The sequence below is a fragment of the Strigops habroptila genome, chromosome 5, assembly GCF_004027225.2.
Source record: "Strigops habroptila isolate Jane chromosome 5, bStrHab1.2.pri, whole genome shotgun sequence".
In the NCBI taxonomy this organism is placed as follows: domain Eukaryota; kingdom Metazoa; phylum Chordata; class Aves; order Psittaciformes; family Psittacidae; genus Strigops; species Strigops habroptila.
Window position 1 is genome coordinate 16,740,982 of NC_044281.2, and position 23,811 is coordinate 16,764,792.

General features: G+C 35.7%; 2 protein-coding genes across 10 annotated transcripts in view; both read left to right on the plus strand.

Annotated features, from left to right (window-relative positions):
- Positions 1-451, plus strand: part of CCDC141 (coiled-coil domain containing 141) — a 96,526-nt gene extending 96,075 nt beyond the window's left edge. For all 9 annotated transcript variants that reach the window (XM_030486682.1, XM_030486674.1, XM_030486676.1 and 6 more), the window contains one exon: positions 150-451. The gene's annotated coding sequence lies outside the window, so the exon portion shown is untranslated. The remainder of the gene's footprint in view (positions 1-149) is intronic.
- An 8,628-nt stretch (positions 452-9,079) lies between these two features.
- TTN (titin) overlaps positions 9,080-23,811 on the plus strand; it is a 253,250-nt gene continuing 238,518 nt past the window's right edge. The window contains exons 1-13 of the mRNA XM_030485587.1: positions 9,080-9,170; positions 13,501-13,704; positions 14,378-14,665; positions 15,405-15,493; positions 15,584-15,828; positions 17,509-17,785; positions 18,022-18,174; positions 18,637-18,756; positions 19,699-19,836; positions 20,616-20,753; positions 21,227-21,364; positions 23,088-23,381; positions 23,496-23,621. Of these exons, the coding sequence (XP_030341447.1) occupies positions 9,080-9,170; positions 13,501-13,704; positions 14,378-14,665; positions 15,405-15,493; positions 15,584-15,828; positions 17,509-17,785; positions 18,022-18,174; positions 18,637-18,756; positions 19,699-19,836; positions 20,616-20,753; positions 21,227-21,364; positions 23,088-23,381; positions 23,496-23,621 (2,301 nt within the window). The remainder of the gene's footprint in view (positions 9,171-13,500; positions 13,705-14,377; positions 14,666-15,404; positions 15,494-15,583; positions 15,829-17,508; positions 17,786-18,021; positions 18,175-18,636; positions 18,757-19,698; positions 19,837-20,615; positions 20,754-21,226; positions 21,365-23,087; positions 23,382-23,495; positions 23,622-23,811) is intronic.

A 23,811-nucleotide genomic window follows, 5' to 3' on the forward strand; every position in this document is an offset into this window, starting at 1 on the left:
TGGAATCACTCTTTATCTCTAATCTTGTATTGTCTCAAGATCACAGAGAACAGTCTATGACAACCACACCAATGTTGCTTATGAAAGGGAATGCTGCAGCTGGCACAATTGAAAATATAGGCAGTATTAACTGATCTCATTTAAAACAGGTTTAAAGAGAAACTTTGGCTTCAAGGCGTGTATCTTGAACTTGAGAAGCCACAAGAGATTATCTTCAATCTGGGACATGATCCTGCTCTTCTGCCTGCTGCAGAGGGTCAGAAGATGGACTGAACTGCAAGATGCCTGATTAATGAAGGTGTTCATGTTGTTTGCTCTGTCGATTAGTAGATATTGGCCATGGGTGAGGAGAAGATGAATCTTTGAGTGCTATTTGATTTACATCTAACTTACAATTTGTATTTGGTTTCTTTACAAATAAATCATTAATAAAATTCACCTGTGCACAGCATTTATTAGACAGTGATTTCTAATTTCTTGTGGTTTTGTTCTGGTCTGTTGGACAAATCTAAACAGATAATGATGTTGGAAAAAAGAGATATTTAAAGTGACAGATTGTCTTGGTGATTCATTGGTACCCAATCAATAGTTCTTCCTGCTAGCTTATATAAAGAACTCAGACACAAACAGATGAGAACTGAAAACAAAATTACTTTATAACTACAGGATCCCCCAGTTTATTAAATACAGTTTATTAGACTCATTACCTTATTTCTAACATTTTTGAAACATTTTTGAGGAGGATGGGCATCAAAAGGAGTGGTTACTAATAGTGTCAAACCTTGTCTAATGAATGCTTAGTACTAAGAATGTCTTCAGGGAAGAGAGAGTCTCTTTAAGGCAGCATAATGGAGAAGTCTTCTGCTATATTGCTTCTGCTTTCAGGACTGGATTAGTGTGACAAAGCAGTCCATTTCCAGGCGATGTGTCATTACAGTCTAAAGGAGTAGACTATGAACTGATAGCCACACTGGTTTCAAAGCACATACTTAGTTTAGACAAGGATTTCCCAATGATAGAATTCCTGAAGACCCACAGCATCCATTCACGGTATAAGGAAAACCTGAACTGAAATGAATTTTTTTTTTATTTTGGCAGTCATTAGCGTGATTAAATGTTTGTCTCCGTCTCTTGAATTCGGAGTCTAGGTGTCTTTTCACTGCAAAGCTCTTTGCAGAGAAAGAGGAGGACTTTCATTGTGTCATCCATTTGCAGTACTGAAAAGGGTAGTTCAGAAAATGCCTGATTTTTGCTGAGTGTTTGCGTGGCACAATAACTAACAGAACATGTAGTTAGACTTGAGAATAACTGTTCTTCTGATTCAGATTTTCAAAGTCCTGCCTAGCAAGTGATTCATGTTACTCAGACTTCTGCTTGGGTGCACTGCATATGGCTTGGCTAATACCACAGGTGCATGTGTAATGCACAACTGCCTACTGAGCAACATTTTGTCATTCCTTATATAAACACTGATTGGGCCTACACACGGTTTATATACAACAACAATGCACTCACACTTCTCACAGAGATCAGGTAGGAGTTTAAGCAGTGTAGCATCTTTGTGGTTAATCCATGTAGATGTCATCTGTGCAAAACTGGGACTGAAATAACTTTTTTGAAAGTTGCTTAAATCATATTATAAAAACATTTAACATTTATTGCCAACAAGATGCAGGTTGGCTGGTAAAAACATAAATATCTCCAAACTGAAGTACGGACATAGAGAGGAAACAAGCTGAAAAAAATATCATGTACATGTCTTCACCTGATCACATAAATCACTTGCTTGACGTTATGGAAAAGCCAATGGCATCCTGCCCACAGAAGTGTCACAAGGCTGTGTATATGTGCATGTAAATATAGTAGCTGAGGACGAGGTTCTTGCTCTACTTATCTGCCCCTTATCTCTCACAAGCAGTTTTTTCCAAAGTGGAATGGAGACAAATATCAAACATCGTGTGTATCTCATACAATTACCTTTCTGCTAAGACCCTTCTTTGCACATATTGCTTAAATGTAAAGATTTCACAGAAAATATGTTTCTAAATGCAGTCACATTCTGAGGACTGACAAAGTACATATCAGATACCACCCCCACCCCCCAAATATTAAAAACCTCCATATTGTATGTTCTTTTACCAACTGGAATCCTTAGGTATGACATATAAGATATTTTTTTTTTTTTTCAAATTTAAAAATTAATTCTGTAAAAATTAAAGTGTGGAGTTCAGTGCCTGCTGATCTTGATTCCTCAGCAAATTTAAGACACTGGAGGGTTCTTGCTTTTCCTCTTGGTTCTCAGCCTGTAAGAACAGCTTGAACTTTAATATTTGAAGTGGGCTTTTTCCCTAAATTCACAAAACACAACTTTCCTTAAATAAAAAAAGTGTTAATGCTTTTCTAAATAATACAAGGTGAAACAGAAATCTCTATAGCTCTTCTTACTTATGGTTTTCCGACAAAACAGTAGAAAGTGGTGTTTATAAACAGATAAACAAAAAACCCAGCAACCTTTTACCAACGAGGAAGACAGCTATCACTCCAAGTGTTCCCAGGGAATGGATGCATTATGGAACATGGTAAGTATGTTTGATTCTTTTAATTTTATAAATCATAATTGCTCCTGAAATTATTAAAAGGTCAGCGAAATTTGACAGGATGTATGTGTCTATTAAATTCTAAGTATTATCTCCATATTAAAAGTTGTCTCAAGTATTATAATATTAACTATTGCTTTGTGGAGGAAGTGGAATAGTTATTAAATATACTCTTTACTCAGGGTCCAGGTTTTTTTAGTAGGGCTGTGCTTTCTAAGGTTAGGTGCTGAGTAATGTTTTTATTCCTTCCTTCTCTGCATATGTAAATGTGTAGGGATGATACAAAACAATATCTAAGGAAAACTTAGGAAAAGTGATGTCTGTAAATCTCCTCCTTAGATATTTCTAAGGAGATATGAGTGACAACTATCAACATGAAGCTAGTGAATATGGACCCCGATAACTAATCCATACCCATTAAAGTCTAGTCACATTTCTCATGTTAAATAGCTAGTTTCAAAAACTGCTTAGTGCCTTAGTTATCTTTTTTGTTTTGCTCTCCAGTTACTGCCTTCTTCAGTAACAAGTAAAACAATTTTCTGCAAGCAATTTTTAGTTTATATTGAAAAATAATAATATATCTTACATAAGCAGTTACCATAGCTCAAATAAAAGACATCAGCAACTGAAAGTGCTGCAGCTTCTCAGAAGCCAGCTTAAGCACACAAATGTGGATATTCTTGTGAAGATAATGAATGTTATAGTCTTTATTTAAGGTTCTAAAGTTTTCATCACAAAGTCCTGTTTATAGCATTTGCAAGGGGAGGGGAGTTGATGAAGGTGGTGTAAATGTGTTTTGTTTTCAGGTTAGGATTTAATGGTTTAATAGTTAAGAGAACAACTTTTTAGTTATTTCTAAATTTAAAGGAAGTGGGTAGGAGGAGGGAAAGCAAATTTTTTTTTTTTTTTTTTTAAGTAGATTCTAGAAAACTGGAAATTCATCAAGGATATAATATCTAGATACATTTTGAATTGTGTTTTGCCAGTTCTATAAGGATTTAAGACAGTATCATATCAGTGAAAAGTTTTATTTAAAGTGACCAAATTATTTATTTCATGACTCCCTTGGTTCTGCATATTTGGTTGGAGAGCAGAGTGAAACGAAAACAGTCTGTGAAGGGAGATATAAAAGACATTCTGTAGTAAAGAACAGGGCAAAGAATGAAGGGGGTGCATAATAATGGAAGTATGAAATTAAACGGGAAAGATACTGATTCTTTTTATTCAGTTTGCAAATTAGCATGTGTAGGTAGATTAAGGGACCAGGAAAGAAAGAAAGGTTTATGCTAGATTGGCTGTGCAGCTACAGCACATAGTACACTACTACTGTTTGACAAATAATAAAGAAAAAGAAAGGTTGTGATTTTATTTAAAGAAAAGAAATTTGGAAATTCCACTTCAGAAAAGCACATTGAAAACTTGCCTAAGTGGCAGTTTGAAGATTTCAGTGTTCAAGAAAGACTGGATTTCTCTTGATGCCCTGACTGGGCATCTTCATGTGGGCCTACTAAAGTAGTTGTTCCTTTTGTGCAGCTCCACTCATCAAGTCGATAGGATTATTAGAATTAATCAAAGTGAATCACATGAAAAGCAGTTGCTGGTATCCACACCACAATGTTTCATCGTGTTGAAGATTACCTGGTTTTTCTTCAATGTGGTGTTGGCTTATGATGTAATACATATACTATAGTATATATGTGTAGTCATTAGCAATATCTAGTTTATACTTAAAACAGCAATAGACTGAAGCAACTCTGTCATTCTCTAGATTGTTTGATTGATCCTGGAGCAAAGAAATAATGTCGGGTTTACCAGCAGTGTCTGCTACGCAATAATAAGACTGAAATCATTCTGCTTTTTATTGTGGATATGCTATGTGACACTAAACATGTAGAAATCACACTGGGCTGAAAGTCATTCTGTTAACGGAAGGCATGCATTATAAATATTCCTTAACATATTCCTTAACATCATGAGAAAAATATTTCACTGTTCAATTTAGTTTCTGAATTCACCAGCAAACGTAACAAGAAGGTATAAACTTTTGTTGGAATGGAAGTACATTTAATAATGATCAAATGTGAAAGTAAAAAAAAGAAAATAAAATGGGAAGGAGCTTAGTTTAAAAATACAAGATATTTGGTTTGAATGCAGCAAAATATTTTCTTTAAACTATTATTATCACTTGTTGACATGATTGAAAAGAAAAATTTGAAGTTGTGAATATCTCATAACTTTAAGCCACAGTTTGCATATTTCTGACATTTTGAAATCCTCACATGTTTATAAACTTTTTCATTTTTTATTTGACTGAGACATCATCATTAAGCTGCTTGCATTTATTAAGTTTGTGGATACTAGCCTGCATTCTTTCTTCAAGTTTGATTTTTCACTGAATACTTAAGTGTTCAGCTATAGAGAAAACCAGCCATCCGCTAATTAGCAAGTCTCTTTTTAGAATCAGAAATTAGACATCCAGATTTCTGTCGACATTTTTTGTTTTTAAGTAGAAGCTATCTTGTCCTCCCCACTAACATGAAGAGTTGCATTTGCTTTCGTACTAAGTCTTATACAGAGAGTTTAGGCTCTCTGGCAACTATCTGAAACAAAAATTAGCAATGAGCCATAGTACTCTGACTAACTCTCTGTGAGAGTCCACATAGTACCAGTATAAAGACTATTCCTCCAGTTTCTGTTGCTGTCGTTACTGCTGCATGCCACGAGTAGCAATAAATCTGACACTTTATGGGATGGATAAATTAAAGGACAGATCAAATTTCTGAGGTTATTTATGAGATCACAGCAATATGTTCTTTCTTGCTTTTTTCAGATCTGTAATCTATAGTATAACACACCCATGCAGGAATCATAGTGGTAGTATTCTCTCTCCCGGGCATTTTCCAGAGCTTCTGCTGGAGGTTTCCCTCAGATTGTTTGCAAGCACAACTGCACCTGACAGTACAAAACGCCAGCCTGTGTTTACTTCTCTAGGTATCCTCTGGGAGATCCTTTTCAATGTGAATCTTGGTAACAGCAGACTGAACTCCTCTATTTACCTAAACAGCTAAGCATGTGCTTGGTTTTAAGCACATAAGTAGTCTTATGAGCCAGATATGTGCATAAAGAGTTTGCTAGATAGGCATTATAGCTATTCCTCTTCATAACGAAGGAAAATGGTTTTTCAGTAAGATGGCAACAATGGAAAATAGGCTGATGTGGTGGTGTGGCAAAACACCTCCCATTACAGCTATAAATGAGAGTAGTCTACTAACTCTGACCTCTGTTTCAGAGACAACCATTCTAATAGTACAATTAGCTGCACTGACTGATGAAGCTGGGCTATTGGAACTCCACAAACTAATAAGCTATTCCAGAGGTGATTAACTCTGAGGTCTGCAGAAGGCCCACACAGGTCTAGAAAAAAGCTATTAGGCTAAAAATCTGCTTTTTTAGAAATTACAGTAGTTGTCTGTATTAATTTAATTTCACAGAATTAGTATTTCTGCACTTTGTATGCTATTGCTTGTTAAGCTTAACTGCTTGGAACAGTGAACAGAAAAATTTTGAAACAAACAAGCAAACAAAAAAGTGATAAATCTCTATATTACCAAATACAATTTTAGAATTCAAAGTTATTCAATATTCAAAAAATAATTTAAACAGTGTATTCTAATAGTGTGCAGCCACATGTCTGAGCTCAGCTCACTTATTTAGTCTGGTGATTGACAGAGCATTTGGTAGCTTCTTGGATGTTTTAGAATGAAAGAAAGCAAGGCTGGATCTCACTGATATGATTATGACGTCCATATCCTGTGCTAAAAGGCTTCTTTATTACTTTGTCTTGTGCTTATGACTTAGGAAATTTGCAGCATCTTGTAAACTGCACGTAACAAACGACATTGATTTATAAATCAAAATCTTTGGAACAGTTGAGATTTCCTCAGTGAATCCCTTTTGTGCTTCCAAAATTAGCCTTGTCAATCAAACCAACAGGTGGTGTATGGTTACACATAATGGATCCCCCTCACAAGATACGTTCTTCTAGGAAACCAATCAGAGCTGACAATGACATGATGAGGCAGACCTGACAGCAGAGCTGGAGTATATAAAGCAAAACAACTATGTTAGCACTTCTGAGCAGTCGTGCATTCCCCGCCTCGCCTCGGGTGTAGGGATTGCAAAAAAACAAAACTACACTGTCAAGACTGTGTAGTTTTGTTTTTATGATTAGAGGCTCTACAATTCTCATGCTGGGATTGTCTAACAAAATCTTACTCTGGATAAGGACGTCGTTTAAGAAGATTTCGTTGGGCTTAGCCCACTCTTACAGGCACTTTGAGAGATCAGGTCAGTAGCATGTTTCTGATGGTGTAATAAGTATTTTATCAGTCATTAATAATCCTGATACAATCTATTAGTTATAAATCTGTTCACAGGGGGGATGTAGGTTTCAGACTATAGACATAGACCATTTAAATTCTCTGGCAATATCATGTCTTAAATTTCTCGGAGTAAGTTTTGATAACACTCAGCAAAAAGTTTTTCTAGTATATTTATTGTGAAAGACTATAAATTAAGATTTGAAATGTGCATGGAAACATCTGCTTAACTTGAAACCTCCTTTCTGTTGGGAGTGTTCAAGGTTATGCTACTGAGAGATAAACTGAGAAGCTCCAAGAATAGCTCTGATAAAATGCACATGGTATCAGCTAAGCACTGATGACTTTTTAAGGGAATCAACTGCTAAGGTATCAGTTACATGGCAGCTCTGGAACACTTGTCTGCTGTCATTCATAGCCAGGAAGGTTATTTCTGGAACATGACATTTCAGATGCATACTTTCAATTCTAGTTACACAAAAAGCCTTATAAGATCAGATCTTCATCACTGAAATTTGCCTAGACAATGAAATATATAAACTTTGTGCGAACTCAATGACAATTCTACTTAATTAAATTATTTTTAATCTATTTTGGAGTCAGGAAATTACATATATATATAACCTTTCATAATGTCTAATTATATTGTAGGATTATTTCCCCATATTTTAGCATGTGACAGATAGTTGTCTTCATCTTCCTTTCAGAAAATTAGTGTTGTGTTAGGATAAAATGATGGTCATTTATTTCTAATTTGAACTCATTTCCCCATACCCTCAAAGCTGAAAAGCTTTGATAATGGGCTGTTCCTCTGTTAAGGTGGAACAAGTATCCAGATAACCAGTAAAGACGATAAAAAGCAGCTAAAAATCCCAATACAATATCCAGCTCTACTCTTATGTGCTTATTGTATGTAGGCATCAGGCACTAATTTCAATGAAGGAACTCATGTCTTTGAAAGGTAGCATAAATTTGGCTCATAGTGAAAGAAACTTCTTTTTCTTATTAATTTTTAAGTTAAGCCTGGGACTGTCACAAAATCAGGCACAGAAGTCAAAGTAAACAACAGTAAATGTGTGAGTGAGATTGACTTGAAAAGATTATGGAGTTAACCCTCATTTAGTAAGACCCGATATGCTCTCAGGGGAATTTTTTAATGAGAAAAATTGTAACTTGAATAGGTGTATGATACTATTAAGAAGATACTAACTGCATTTAAAAACCTGGGCAATTCAACATCTGTAAATAAATATGTTAATGGAAATATAAAATACTCCTGATACAGAAGTTTTTCTAGTGTCAGTGTGCTTTTTCAAAGTAGGATCTTGTGTCATAAGAAGAGAAAGCAAACTTCTTTTCTTTCAGATTTCACATGGATCTGCAGTTGTTCAAACCATCAGTGTCAGTGGCTATCTTATATCCTAGCTCACATTTCCAAGGTAGCTGTCTTCCCATATTCAAAATTCCACTGAGATACTCTCTAAGAAAGAGTATAATTTTATCTGCATCTTTAGTGCCAATATGCTTCTGTGTAAAATGAAATTATTCACTACTTAACAGACTGCTTGTAAGAGAGAGTCTCTTGGCATTTCTTTTCATTATCAAAAGCCAAACATTGTAGACCTTCAAATTTTTTTCAGTTGCTACTTAGTGACCTTGTTGTCTTCCTACTGGAGAATGCAAATAGTTTGCACTAACGAAACATTTTCAAATAATTTAAAAAAAGACCACATGGAGATTATTTTCTGTTTAGGTAAAGATTAATGAACAAATACAGGCTAGATGACCTGCGGAAGGTCATGCAATGAGTCAAGCAGAACTTTGTCTCCTGCTGCATACTTGTAATGCCAAATCACAGCTTCACTAAATATAACATTTTCACATCCAACTCAGCCAAGACAGCCCTAAGAGTAATTTGCTATACAATTCTTCTAAACCTACAGTCATCACGTTTCACCAGCTCAATGTGACTTAAAACTGAGTAAATTGTTATGAAAATAATCACAAATATTCCTAAAATCTAGCAAGAAGGATGTGTGTGTAATAACAATTTCACCATTGATATCTAATTATGTTTTTGTTGCTTTCAGAGTGCCTGTAAAGATGACGACAAAAGCACCAACATTCACGCAGCCGTTACAAAGTGTTGTGGCACTGGAGGGTAGTGCTGCAACCTTTGAGGCTCATATTAGTGGTAAGATTTTCATTCATTCTTGCAAGATTGATTATTGTCTGTTACTATTTTTAGTAATGTTTATGCTAAAACAAATGATAACTCTTTTCGTAGATCATAATCTGAGTTGAATGTGTAAAGACCAGTGCTGAAATGTGACTATATGTCCACATCATACAGTAGTAATCAGTACTGAGGTGCTGTCAGATACCCACAAACACACTGCATAAAGTTACAAGGCTTCTCAGGCAATAGTGAACCATCCTGCCGATGAGACTGGTGTCTAGTCTCATGTATGTTAGAATCATGAAAACTGGGGGAAAATAGCATTTAATGATATACATAAAAATACATATTGTGCTAATAAGGGAACTTCATATGGGTGTAGAAAGGGTGATCTTGTTTGGATGATGATTGGACAGAATGAGGAATCAAGGTGCAAAAGGCAAGGCATATGCTAGTTCTTCACTGACCTAGTGCTAAGCCTAACTCTGGCACCTTCTGTGCCTTTCAGTTTACTTAATTCCAGAGTTCTGTCAGGGGGGTTAAAAGCACAAAATATGGGTCCACGTGGCTACTGAAGACAGTAGAAAACCCTAGTTTGCTAGATAATAGATGTGTATGGTGATCATGAAGGTAGTTCAAGGCTGTATTAATATAATTTAACTTGCTGATGTAAATTAAAGATGCCACGTAATTTTAAAGGATAGTTCATTTTGCCAGTCTATGGTCGATTAAAACACCTTATCTTGTGCAAAACCCCATGCAAAAGGCCTTATTCACATTATAATATTGAGTTGATTCTCATAAAACTAATACCGTGTTCCAAGAGTGCCTCTGACCTCGGCAGTGACTAAGGAGAAATGGCACATGTTCCTCCTGATGGAATTATATTGTCTTACAGGCATTAGCAATGTGATGATCCACATACCGTAAAACACTACCCAGATGCTCTGTGACAGGTGCACACACATGATCTGCCCAAGTATAAAGATCTCAGGTCCACTGTGGTTCATTCCTTTGGTCCCTTTGAATAGCACTGTCTCACACAAGGTGTTTGAACATGTCCTGTGGTCTATATCCATGATATTTTTTCATGCCTTATTCTGTTTTTGGCCCTCTACTCTTCAGTTAATTGCCCTGACCTTCTCTTGTTGTCTATACACTGTAAATTTTCTATGAAGAGTTTCTTTCCACTGCTGATAACAATAATTATTACGAATACATAAGGATATCACCAGAACAAGTGAATATACTAATATTATGGCTCAGTGTGTGATTTTGGCTATTTTAATTTGTGTGATATCATGGACTATTTGATAGAGGAACTTGATGTCTTACAACGAGGAGATAGTTTTTCTAATAGCATATACCATATTTGTATTTTAGTCCCAAATATTATGTGAGGCAATCTTCTGTTATCTTTTACTCACATTGTAAGATTATGAAATACCTTTTCTGCCCTAAAAGCATCCACCAAGATCAACAGATCTGACAGTGGCTTGGAATTTAGGTTTTCTAATATGTAAAAAATATGAAGAAAGTTTTATTTCTTGAACCAATTGTATAAATAACGGACTGTACAGCTTTATTCTGCTACGTTGTCTGCCTTTCCTATCTGCCATGAATTATTGTGATTTTGAAATTTAGACTTACTTTTTAGCTCTGATAACACTACCTTTTTATATACAAGTCAAGTATTAATACAGAGCTACAATTCGAACGTGAAGAGCCCAGTTAATCTAAGAGTACCAGAAGAGCTTAACAACCACCTGAGGTGCAATTTTGCAGCCTGTAAACTAGAACAAATTATTGTACTGTTGTGTCAGACTGTGATTTAAGTGCCACATTACAAAGGTTTGATATCAGACAAAAATACCCAGTACCTCCCCCTGGCTCACAACACACAAACCCGTGACTAACAGCAGTAAATGCCAGAGCAGCTAGCACATCCTCACAGGGGGAGCCCTACTGGATGAGCAGTTACTGAGGGGACATGAGGCAGTACGTCACTGTCAAGAAAGTCTGCAGTGCTGATAGCAATAGAACTGTGTCCATCCTCATGTCTCCACAGTACTAATCAGGTGTTGAATTTGTTCCCAAACAACTAACCTGTACTCCACTTCAGTTGAGTACTGAAAATATCAGTTCAACTTTCTCTGAATTTTGCATTACCCAATGTAAGATGGCCCTACACCACATAACGTTGAAAGCAACACATAGATGATTCACAGGTTGGCAATTCTTTTCACTTACATCATTGCCAGGACAATCTCTTTGAATTCAGTTACTAAATTAGTGAATTTGAGGCCCTTCAGGTTGATTTTCTTCATTTTGTCAATAAAGTTCAAAAACCTTAAGGACAGTTTTAAAAATGAAAAGAATGTCCTGATAATTAATATTCAAATTATAGCATCATTTGGCACATTTTAAAGTAAATCTTTACTCTACATAGCCCTACTATGTAGAGTATGACTATGACTACATAGTCAAAAATATCCACAATCTGAGGTAAATCTTACCTTTTAGACCCTAGCCATGTGGCATGGAATTAGCAGAGTCCTAGTAAATTTGTTCAGTTCAGTTTCTTTTAGTATGAGTTTGGCCTCAGATTTTCAAAATGGCTTCTAATTTTGAATCCCTTGAGCATACGACTTTGAGACATTAAAATAGACTCAATTTTTAAAAATGTAGGATTTGTTCAACCTACCACACAAACCCCATGTTTGCTAATCATCATATGATGCTGCACCAAGAAAACAAAACATTTTGTTTCAAGAAATTCTCTATTGACAACGTGATTTTTGGTTGCCAAGCTTAAGCATTTCTGAAACACATTTGCACAAATGTTAGCTCTGGATGAAATCAGTGGGATCTGCTGGGTACTTTATATTTAGGGTGATAATGTTCAACTTCTCCTATACTAGTAGTACAAAATTGAATTACACCAGCCCCATCAGAGCTGTTTGATAACTTCCATCTGTGAAATTAACAATGCTTAAATGTACTTTTACCCTTTTGATTTCTAATCCACTCTAAAACTGGCAACACTCTTTTTCTGTGTGTGTGCTTCTATTTTGCATATGTCTGAAAATCAGTTTTTCAACTATGAGTAAAATTTAAAACTTTGCTAACCAAGTATGGCATGGCTGCAGACAGCCAGTAAAAGCTTCGAACTACATTTCTCAGATTTCCTTTCATTTTAGTCTCACACAGTCATATTCCTGACACTTTAAACCCCCTGATAGTTAAATGAGTTTATAGGAGAGGTACTCTAGAAAGGAAGCAGAGTTCTGTGGTCCTAGAGTTTTCCAAGCCACAGAGAGTGGAAATGGAAAAATTAGAGCAGCTGTAGTAATTGCAGTTTCAGATCTCATTCCTGAGCCCCTGTGCAGTGCAATTGGTGATTTGGCTTCAGTGAAGAAGTACATGAAGTAAATTTGAAGGGTTTTTCATTTTAGAGAAATGTTGTTCTAGGACTACAAAAAAACCTTTGAGCTGGAACTATCTTCTTAAAGTAACTGTTCTTCTTATGTGGCTTGTCTAAAAACCTTGCCTGTTTGTCAAATGGATTTCAGTTGCTCAATAGAGTTGGCTGAGTAAAACACCAGGAACAGAATTTCCATTAGGAATCTGAAACCATCATTTAAAGCTAAAAAACCAGCTGTAGATATATGTCAAACTCTTCTGACAGGAAGAGTCTTGCTCATGACCCTGGCAACAAAAGAGTAATATATTTGAACAACAAAAGATCAGCTGATTCCAGCTGACTGCTTTATATCAAACTAAAACAGAATTCACTCCAGGAAAAAAGAAACAAATCCTCCAAAACATTAATAGCACTTGATGTTAATGTCTACAACAGTCACTATTTCTGTCACTTCATTTTTTAAATCATTTAGTGTTAGGACAACTACTTAACTTGGTCAGAAGTTCCGATTTTTACTTTGTCTCCAAACTATTGGACTGGATAGTTTTGTTAGCAGTAAACAATACTACTTAGACTCTAACAGATAAATAAAAAATTCTCACGTGCATTAATTCATCTCCCTCATAATTTCAATGAACTTTTATTCCTCAACAGGACTGCCAGACACTACAGTCCACTCATTATTCAAGTGATTTCCTAAATTCAGTAGCCTGTGCAGTTGTCCTATTGCTCTGTGTATTTTAAAGACCTTTCTAAAAAGAAATTCTTCTACCACTGTGTCACTGGACTCACAATCGTGTATCTGTGCCTATGCCATTGCACTCCACTGTGACTGTGCATACATGAGCGAGTATTATGGTAATTTTCGATATCTGGCATTTCATAGAATCTTAATCTCCTTTTGTATTCCCTTTTCTTTAGGTTTCCCAGTTCCTGAGGTGAACTGGTATCGGGATGGCCAGGTTCTTTCTGCTGCAACTCTGCCCGGTGTGCAGATCTCCTTTAGTGATGGCCGCGCTAAACTGGTGATCCCCACCGTGACAGAAGCAAACAGTGGAAGATACACCGTGCAAGCCACCAATGGATCTGGGCAAGCTACTAGTACAGCTGAGCTACTTGTCACGGGTATGAAACAGCTAAAGAAAGCCACCTCCCTCTGCTGGCAGTGTGAGAGAGAGCAACAGCAGAAGGGTCAGATAATGAAAAAGGTTTGGACATAAAGTACATGATCAAAAAAGAAATAGCAAACCAATTCGTTTTCCTAAAGCAGTCTAGAATTCAGCATGTATTCTGACTAGTGTTTTCTAACAGCATCGTTTATACCTTAACTGTATAAAGTTTAATGTTGATCTAAAAACTCTCAACCACAATTACAAACTTCTGTCTTAGCTTCTGCTCATGTGATCTGTCAAAGTGGCTTTATTCAAACTATGCATAAAAGAAAGGATAAAAGAAAAGAAAGTTCTGCAGATATTTAACAGAATAACTCACATAAAGGGCCATACCCAAGAGACTGCACTTACTACCTATGGTTATAATTAATGTATCTCTAATTCTAGAAATATTTGCACTCGTGGGCATAATCAGAAATATTAAACATATAAAAAAAGTTAAGGGTGTTTGCATTTTGGCAAATCAGCTCTATGTTTTGAATGCTTGAGTCTGTAGTATCATCTGTCAGTAGCATGTGAAAGGGAAAGAGAACTTATGCAATTCTACCAATGAAAATATCTAGCCCATAAAGTTCTTTTTAACAGACGTTATTGCATTTCTATTTATTTCTTCAATAAAACTGCAGCTGGAACAGCACCACCAAACTTTTCACAACGACTACAGAGCATGACTGCAAGGCAGGGAAGTCAAGTTCGACTTGATGTAAGAGTGACTGGAATCCCTACACCTGTGGTGAAGTTTTATCGGGATGGAGTAGAAATACAAAGCTCCCCCGATTTTCAAATTATACAAGAAGGAGACCTTTACAGCTTAATAATTGCAGAAGCATATCCTGAAGACTCCGGTACCTATTCAGTAAATGCCACAAATAATGTGGGACGTGCTACTTCAACAGCTGAATTGCTAATTCAAGGTAACGGAGGTGAAGTTGCAAGCAATGAACATAAGAGATCATTCATTGTTGTAACAGTACAGTATGCACCACTTCATCAAAGTTATATGAACAAGATAATTTATAATTTCTTTCTCAAGAGTTATTAAGTTGCTGTGAAAAAACAGTGTTTTGGTGACATTTGCAAAAGATTTTTGTCTAAGAATTTGAAAGGAGCTTTTCTCCAGAATTGGTCATCTTTAAACTGAGGATTCAGTGGACAGGATGCTCCACTGAGGATACTTTCAATTGTTCTCATTTTGTTCTGTAGATTTCTCAAAGTTGTATTTGTAAGCCGGCTTTGATAGAATAGGTATATATTAGACTGCATAACTGTACATGGTCTTGTAAATGAGTCTGGTAAGGATGAAGACAGTTCTTAGAGAATTGTAGCAGTGAATCATTCTACCCAGAGCAGTCTTGCTTGGATTTCGACTCAGCCTTCCAGAATGTGTAGTTATGTGAGATCCAGGACTGTTTTGATTTGTTTTGTTTGTTTGTTTGTTTTTCTAAGGACAGAGTAATGCAGAAATATTATTACAACTGTTTTCACAATTCTCTGTCTATAGATACTGCAGGAAAAACACATGGTTGCTCAATTCTCTCTCTGTTGTTTATATAAATTTGTATACAAATGAAATTGACCATTCATTTATTTCTGCAACTGCTTGTTGTTTGTTGCCATCTGCAATTCTCCTGACCATGTTTTCTCTTCCAAAAGGTGAGGAAGAAGCCGTTCCTGCTAAAAAGACAAAGACAATTGTTTCGACTGCTCAGATTTCACAAACAAGACAAGCCAGAATTGAAAAGGTATGTTTTTCAAAAACAAAGCAGGTAAGGTTAAAATATGGGTGATGACTTCTACAGTATCTCAGACTTGTTTTCTTGATTTCATTGTAGAAGACTGAAGCCCACTTTGATGCCAGATCACTTACAAGTGTTGAAATGGTCATAGAAGGTGCTGCAGCCCCACAGCTCCCACATAAGGCACCTCCACGAATGATTCCTAGACCTACATCAAAATCACCAACCCCACCAGTAATTGCTGCAAAAGCACAAATGGCACGACAGCAATCACCATCACCTGTTAGACAATCACCATCACCTGTAAGACATGTCAGAGCACCAACACCCTCACCAGTAAGGTAAACTTTTTATTTTTTCAAACAAGATTGCTTTTTGAATCAACTTTCACATACAGAAGTAATATTCTAGAATGAGAGCACAGAGTAAAATGGAAGAATGCACTGCCTTAATACCAACTGTGTTTATTCTGATGGTGAGCTATAATGTGCTATATTTGCCACTGCTATAGAAAGGTGTGCCTCTTATGTAAATTTTCTATCCCATATGGAAGAAAATCCTTTAGAGAATAAATCCAATTTGATTGCTCTACATACAGCTGAAATAGCACTCAAAGCTTCAAGTTCATGGTGAAAGAGAAGAAAACAGTAAAGCGGTTGGTCCTTGATTATTTTAGATGAACAGGAAAAAGAACAATGGCGCTCTGATGAGTGGCAAGCAGAATGGAAAGAAGACATTCTATGTGTAGAAATAATGTTTTAAAGTAGGCAAGGTAAATACAGTTATGGAAAAATGATGTTTAGCTCTGCTCTGTAAAGGGTCTTAGAGGGAAAGTGAGTGATATGAAGAGCAGGGCTCATGGTCAGGGAGACCCCAGGAGGTGTGTGCTGAGAAAGCAGCTGAGAAAACTGCTTTGGAAGTCCTGCAGTTTCAGCATTCTGAAAGGAATGTCTCCAAGCTGAGTGCTCAGAAAAGCCCCATTTAAATTGCCAGAGCTAAGTATGCTGGTGAACTTTGCCCCATTGAGAATAACTTGCAAGTACAGGAAGAAATGTATTGGTAGTAACTAGCAATAACTAACAAGCTGCATAGATGAAAGAATAATTCAATAGTGCCATCTAGAGTGTGTATGGAACTAGAAGTTTGTACTTCCCTGCTTGTCAAACCACTTTTAGACATACAACACATTAGAAAATAAATCTAAAACTTAATATGATGCTGCTGCCCCCTACTGCTGCAACATGTTAGTGTTCTCTGGGAAATACAGAATAAAAAGATTCATCTCAAAGAAAATGTAAGTTAGAAAGATTATTAAATAATTTTGAAAAATGCTTTCAAACTATCTGTTAGGACTGGGACTGAATTTTTAGAATATCAAAATTGAAAAACTAGCACTTTCTAAGTGGCTACCAGTTATTGTTGGAGAAATTTGAAATGTAAGTATAGGAAAAAATATAGATCGAATCTCGCTTGGAATCTGAACACATGAATGGATGACACATAGAAATGAGATGTGGTGCAGCAGTACATAAGGTTATGTTGTTGCTAGGTGGCTGCCACATGAAATTTTTACAAAAAGCAGTTACTCTAATAATTTTGTCTCTCTGCAGAGACTGGACCACAAATGTAATATGTAATACTCACAGACTGTAAGCCTTTTATTTTATTCCTATTAGAATTACGATAGAGCAAATGGAAATTAATAATTTTTATATATATATATAAGAAATATGTGTGCTTGAGTGAAATGCCCTTTGAATTTGCCCTTATTTCTTTTTGGGAATCTAACTAAGCTACTATGAAGATGTGTTACAGTTATGAGTATGACAAAAACACACATTAGGCATAATGTTAAAACCAGATAAGTGTAATTTACAAGTAGAACACCTCAAAAACTTTTGTGAAATCAAACTAGTGAAGATATCCTAAATGGGGAGTGAATTCAAGTTCAGGCTGAAGTTGTTTGTATAACTGTTGTATGACACTACATTAATTATGTTAATACTTTATTTTTATATTAGGTCAGTTTCTCCTGCTGGAAGAATCTCCACCTCACCTATTAGACCAGTGAAATCTCCATCTCCAATCCGTAAAACACATGTAGTGACAACAGCTGGGGCTGAAGTCCTTCCTCCTTGGAAGCAGGAAGGATATACTGCAACCACAGAAGCACAGATGAAGGAAACAAGAGTATCTGCAAGTGCTACCCAAATAAGAACTGAAGAAAGATGGGAAGGGAGATACGGGGTCCAAGAACAAGTTACCACTAGTGGTGAGGTTGCAGCTGGTGCTAGAGAGGTAAAGCCTATCTTTTGAAGCAGCGTTGGTTTTGGTCTATGTGTGGACTTGCCACTGCTGAATAGATCTGCTACATGGAAGGCTGTGTATAAAAACGTGTGTGTACCTGCTGTTGGCAGTTCTGCTGCAAATATTTAAATGCTTCTTTGCAACATTCTGTCTCTGTACTTGATTTTTGTGCTTCTTCCAAGTGTATGCAAAACATGAAAAAATGTCTTTTGATGTGACTAATATAGGTGAGAAAGGACAGTGAAAAAACAGCAGCTGTTGCTACGGTTGTTGCTGCTGTGGATCAAGCCATGGTGAGAGAACCAGCTCCAAGTGTTGTAGAGCAAACTGCTAAAAGGACAGCAATGACCGCAGTCCACGTTCAGCCTGTTCAGGAGCAGGTAGAAACAGATCACAGGCATTCTATGGTTTCCTCTTTATCCCTTCATCCAACATGCAAACAAGGCATAATTCACTGTGAGGAATTAACAAGACATTACTCAGTCCACCACAAAACCATGACTGTAAAGGAATGCTCATGGATCACTTTTCCTATTGCTTTCCATCACAGCAGGATTGAACTAGTTATTCTTAAACTGTTTTTAAGTTTAAGAATGCTTTCTATGAAAGTGATCCTGTATTCTCCCTTGTCATCTATTCTCTAACATTATTCTTATGCTGATGGAGTTTTTCCTCTAATCTCTCATTTACAATTTCCCCACTAGGTATAAAATAATTCTCCCTTAGTGTTTTTCCTTCACTTGCACTCTTCTCTTACTTTACCTTCTTCTCTTCTTTTGATGATCAAGTTGTTAAAATGAATTTTAAGGCTTTGTTTTTTTGTTTGTCGCTATAAAAATCAGATGAGAAAGGAGGCAACAGTAGTAATTACCAGTGATAAAGCCACAAAACAAACAGTAATATCAAGAACTAGAGAAGAAATTGTTACTTCAGAAGAACAAAGGCACATCTCTCATGAAAAGGTGAATACAGATGTTACCGATGCTTGTCATACTCTGTTCAAAAATCTAATGTCTCATCAAACGACAAACCTATGAACAAGAAAAATGACATACCATAATACTATCTTTTCCTCCTCTTAGATGTTCACTCTTCCAGTTTAGATTGCTATCATTCTCCTGTCTCTTCTTGATGATGCTTCTTTTTTTATTTCACTTCCATTAATACCTAAGGATTATAGATAAGCTTGAAAAACATTAACCTAGAAAAAAAATCTATTTTTTATATATTGTATAGTGGGGTTTTTTTCTCTGATTTTGTTTCTAAGCTTGCTATTTGTAGCCTGTTTTGTTGGCAGCACAGTGGGTCAGAAAAAGGAGCAAAAACTCATTCTGCATTGAAATCAATTTTGAAAATACTGATCCAGATTATTTTAGCATGTGTTTTATCAGACAAATGTGATTTAATGGAAGACCAGCTTTTATAGAGGAATATTACATCTGCATTCTAGCAGAAATGCATGAGGAATGAAGTGTAACCTAGGTTTAAAGTACTGAGAAATAGAAATCCACCTTGGAAAAAAATTGCATGTTTATGTGCGGATTATAGCTGAACTTCTTGGCAAAGTGAAAATTACCTAATACTTGTTTTTAATATCCTATACTTTCTCAAACTGATTATGATGCAGGACAGTTTTTCTCTGATCAGATTTTATTTTTTTATTATTGCTTTTAGTAGCAAAGCAATTATTTGTGGAATGTTGTATCGTTTTTATGCTAAATGTATATATGTTTTATAAAAAGTCTGTTTATGTTGTTGTTTCTAGACTAGATGATTTTGAAATCCAGAGTTTGACATTTTATTTCCCTTTCAGTTTTATCTTCTTTTCCAAATGTATCAAAAATCACATACCTTATATTTTTAAACAATATATCATTTAAACTTCTTTATTTATAAACATTTAGGTAAGAAAACAACCAGAGAAAACTCCAGTACCCACAGTAGTAATTGCCACAGACAAAGCCAAAGAACAAGAAAGAATATCAAGAGCTAGAGAAGAAATATCTATCAGACACGAGCAAGTGCAAATTGCTCATGAAAAGGTAAATTAATATTACAGTTGTTTAACTCACTGTTATACACTAAAAAGTTTATAAAACCTCATTCTTCAACCAATGTGCTACATATATTTGCTCTGCTAATTTATGAAGAGCAGATTACAAAATGAAAAGTTTATAAAGCAAGGTAGTCCAGCCCAGTGTCACAGGTCCAGGTCTACTCACCTCAGGGCAGCTCTGTCTACAGAGGAAGAGTGAAGCTGCCAATCCTATAGATCCTTTGAACATTATAGCTTTTATTGCCAGGGTACACAGAACTTCATCTTATGCTTAATGACCTTTGCTTTTTGTCTGAAGGTAGATTTCTGAAGATAAATTGTAAAGGTTATCTCTCACGATATGATATTTATGTGTGGAGTTTGATTTAATGAAGTTCATATTTGTATGAGGATTGAATGCATCTACTAGGCTGTATTGTGAAATCTTTGTTGGAGTAACTGATGAAATAGTTCTATCTACTGAGGGGAGCAAACATTAAGTCAGTAATACTCATTTTTCTGTAAACAGAAAACAGTTTCTACAAAGCAGCAACGATATAGCACAGTTCACAGACAGATTAGTGCAATATGTTAATGACTTTGTTCAGCTAGCATATAAAATAGGCTATAGCTTGGTCTGTACAAAGGGATTATTCCGTTTCTCAAGTGCTTTTTTTTCTCTTATTGATACACATTCTGAAACCTTACCCCACTTTCCAGGAAAGCTGTGTAATTTTGACAACAGACATAATTGATTACTATTATTTTCTTTACCATAAAAACTAGATAAGAAAGGAAGATATGAAACCTTCTGTACCTAAAGTAGTAATTACCACTGATAAACCTAAACCACCAGTCATAATATCAAAAAGTAAAGAAGGAATTGCTACCAAACAAGAACAAGTGAGCATAACCCATGAAAAGGTGAACAGCAATATTATAACCATATTTGGATTTTTATCCTCTCTTCTTTACACACCTTATGTGTCCCTCAAAAAAACTAACTATACATTTCCAGTTCATTTTTAATATGATTTATTCCACTTACAAACTTCCAGAACTACTGTTAATTACACTTTATTATTCCATGTCTATCTTGTTCTCCTAAATGTTTTCATTAATAGGATGCCCATAATTCTCTTCTGATTGACCTTTGGAATGGAATAACTGACTCCTGAAATGCATTTTAACTTTTTTTTTAAATCATTACTTTTACTTAAATAGGTGTGAGGGTGTAACAATACTTACCAGTATACATATAATGCAGAGCTGTGTGAAGTGCACAAGGATCTAACCCCTTCTTTTTGCTTGTTCCCATTCCAAAATGCTTTCCCGTTGTTCAAATATCTTTCAAGATCATATGTAACTGAAACTTTTATTTTTGCTACAATAATTAGATTAAAAAGGAAGCTAAGAAAACTACTATAGCTCCGAAAATAATTGCCACTGATAAAACCAAAGCACCAGTCACAGTGTCCAGAACTAAAGAAGAAATTACAGCCAAGCAAGAACAAATTCATCTAGCTTATGATCAGGTGACTATAGCTGTTGCAGATGTGAAATGAACTGTTACAATTTGTTTTATCTACAAACCTTTCCTTTTAAGAGCTACTTGGGTACAATAGAATGCCTTCAAATTAATTCCTGATAACATACCCATCAAGTTAGATGATTGTCAAGTAACAGAGGCAGTATGATTAAGTTTCTGGTGATAAGGAGGTTTTTGTCTCACTAGACATAAAGGAATATTAGGAAATGCCACTTCTAAGACTACAGTCAGATTTCTCTCTGAAAGCCTACTCCCTACCAATGACAATCAAATCATGTTTACTTGTTCAAATTTCTGACTGCAATTTTTTCTTCTACATGATGATTCCTTGCAATTTTATGGTTGTCAGATGAAACAACCACTCTCAGTTCAAGTTTGAATTGTAATGTTCTTTATATAATACAAACGTTAACATCCATTCAAGTTTGTACACTTTATTACTTCTGACAATCAGACACTAGTGGACATGGCTTTGTTACAGTAGGACTCCCACAGTAGAAAAGCTTTCTGATTATAATACAGCCAGGAACTTTCATACGTGGAAGAATGGCATAACTATTGGCTCTAAAAGCCAACAGCTTTTATGTAATTCTACCCATCTACTTGGTTAGAAACAGTATGGTACATTCATAAAATAATTTTATAAAATATTATTACAAGAGCACAGCATATAAAGCTCACAGAAGTCAGACTGTTAAGAGATCGCAGTTACTTGTTAGATGATGTAAATTTAGGGCAAAATTCAAACTGGTACAAACAATGATTTCGAACCAGGCAATGATATTAAATAAGATGTCTCTGTAACCTAAACACTAATAATAATTAAAAAAAAAAATTCTCTGCAAACCATCGCATTTTGGTCTCACTTGTTATTTTAGTTCAAGGTGATAATGACTTTAAGATCAGCATGAAATTATCTATTAGGGGGGTATTCCATCTACAAGGCATAAATGTCATATGCTTCATTGCTACATCCAGATCAGTTATGACAGTAATAATGAACACCAGTAGCGATCATCCTATTACCTATTGTTGTCTGACCAGGCAGAAATTTTGACCCTGATAACATAGAAGTTGACGGTAGTTATCAGTTATAAGAAAAAAAGAAAGTTCCTGAGACAAATGCATTATTTCCAATTCCTCAGAAAACTCAGTTTTCCTTCTTTTGTAAAATCATTTAAAATAAATTAGCTCTGAACCAACCAATATGCCTGGGGTAAAGATTTTTATGGGTATATTCCATGGTAAATACATTCATATCAGGTGCTAGACTGAAATAGTAACTGCTAGTTACTAAAAACTACATTTTTAGTAACATCTAACAGTTATATGGAGCTGATCAGCATACTGACTTTAAATATATGTGCACATTTACATAGCTGCCATAAGTAGCCATAAAGGTGACTATGAAGTATTAGAAGAGAGCTTGCATACAAATATTGATATGTATAAAGCACACAAGCATAGATATCATCTGAATATGCATAGACAGAGCTTAGAAAAGACTATGCCTATGTCTGAGTCTACTGACTCTGAAGTGTATTTATGAGTGAACACAGCTGATGTTTACATTATTACTTTTGCATATGTATGCACTCTTTGTTTGGAATATACTTTACTGAGCATTATATTTATAAGTATTTGCCATATTTGTAAGCCTTTAATATAATGATGAATATTTGTATAAATTTTGCCAATGTTATCTATAGTCTGAAGCTGGAAAAAGGGCTGAAGCTGTAGCTACAGTTGTTGCAGCAGTTGATCAGGCACGTGTTCGATCACCCTGGGAACAAGAACAAGCAGATGAAGCTTATGTAAAGCAGAAAACTTTGGAATATGGCTATAAAGAGCAAGTAACAGACCGGGTTGCTGCTGTAACAGACCGGGTTACTGAGGCCCCAGCAGAACGTCATGTTGTCACTAAAGAAGTTAAAACTGTCTATGTTCCTCCTGAGAAACATATCTCTGCTGCTGAAAAGAAGGAAGTTCAGATATCGACAGAGGTTAGACATTAGTTTACATTGCATTCTTTTCCAAAATCTATGTCCCAGTGAAATCTGTTTCTGTTTGAAGAGCAGCATCACATTCTCGACAACTTTTTTCATTGCTTTGTGTAGATAAAAAGAGAAACAGAAGCTAAGATGGAGAAAACAATTCATGTTGAACACCCACGACCTCGCACAGCAAGTCCTCACTTCACAGTCGCCAAAATTGCTGTTCCTAAACCAGACCATACATATGAGGTAGGAAGTGAAAACTGTATCCAAGAAGAATAATATGCTGATTTATAGTAACAAGCGGGTCACCTGTTCCAAAGGCTTTTCCTCCCACTCCAATATGGTGCTTTCCTAAGAAGAGTTGTATGCTCTCTGCAATTGTTTTTGTTGGCTTGTTTGACTAATAAAGATCAGTGCTGTGAACAGACACATGAAC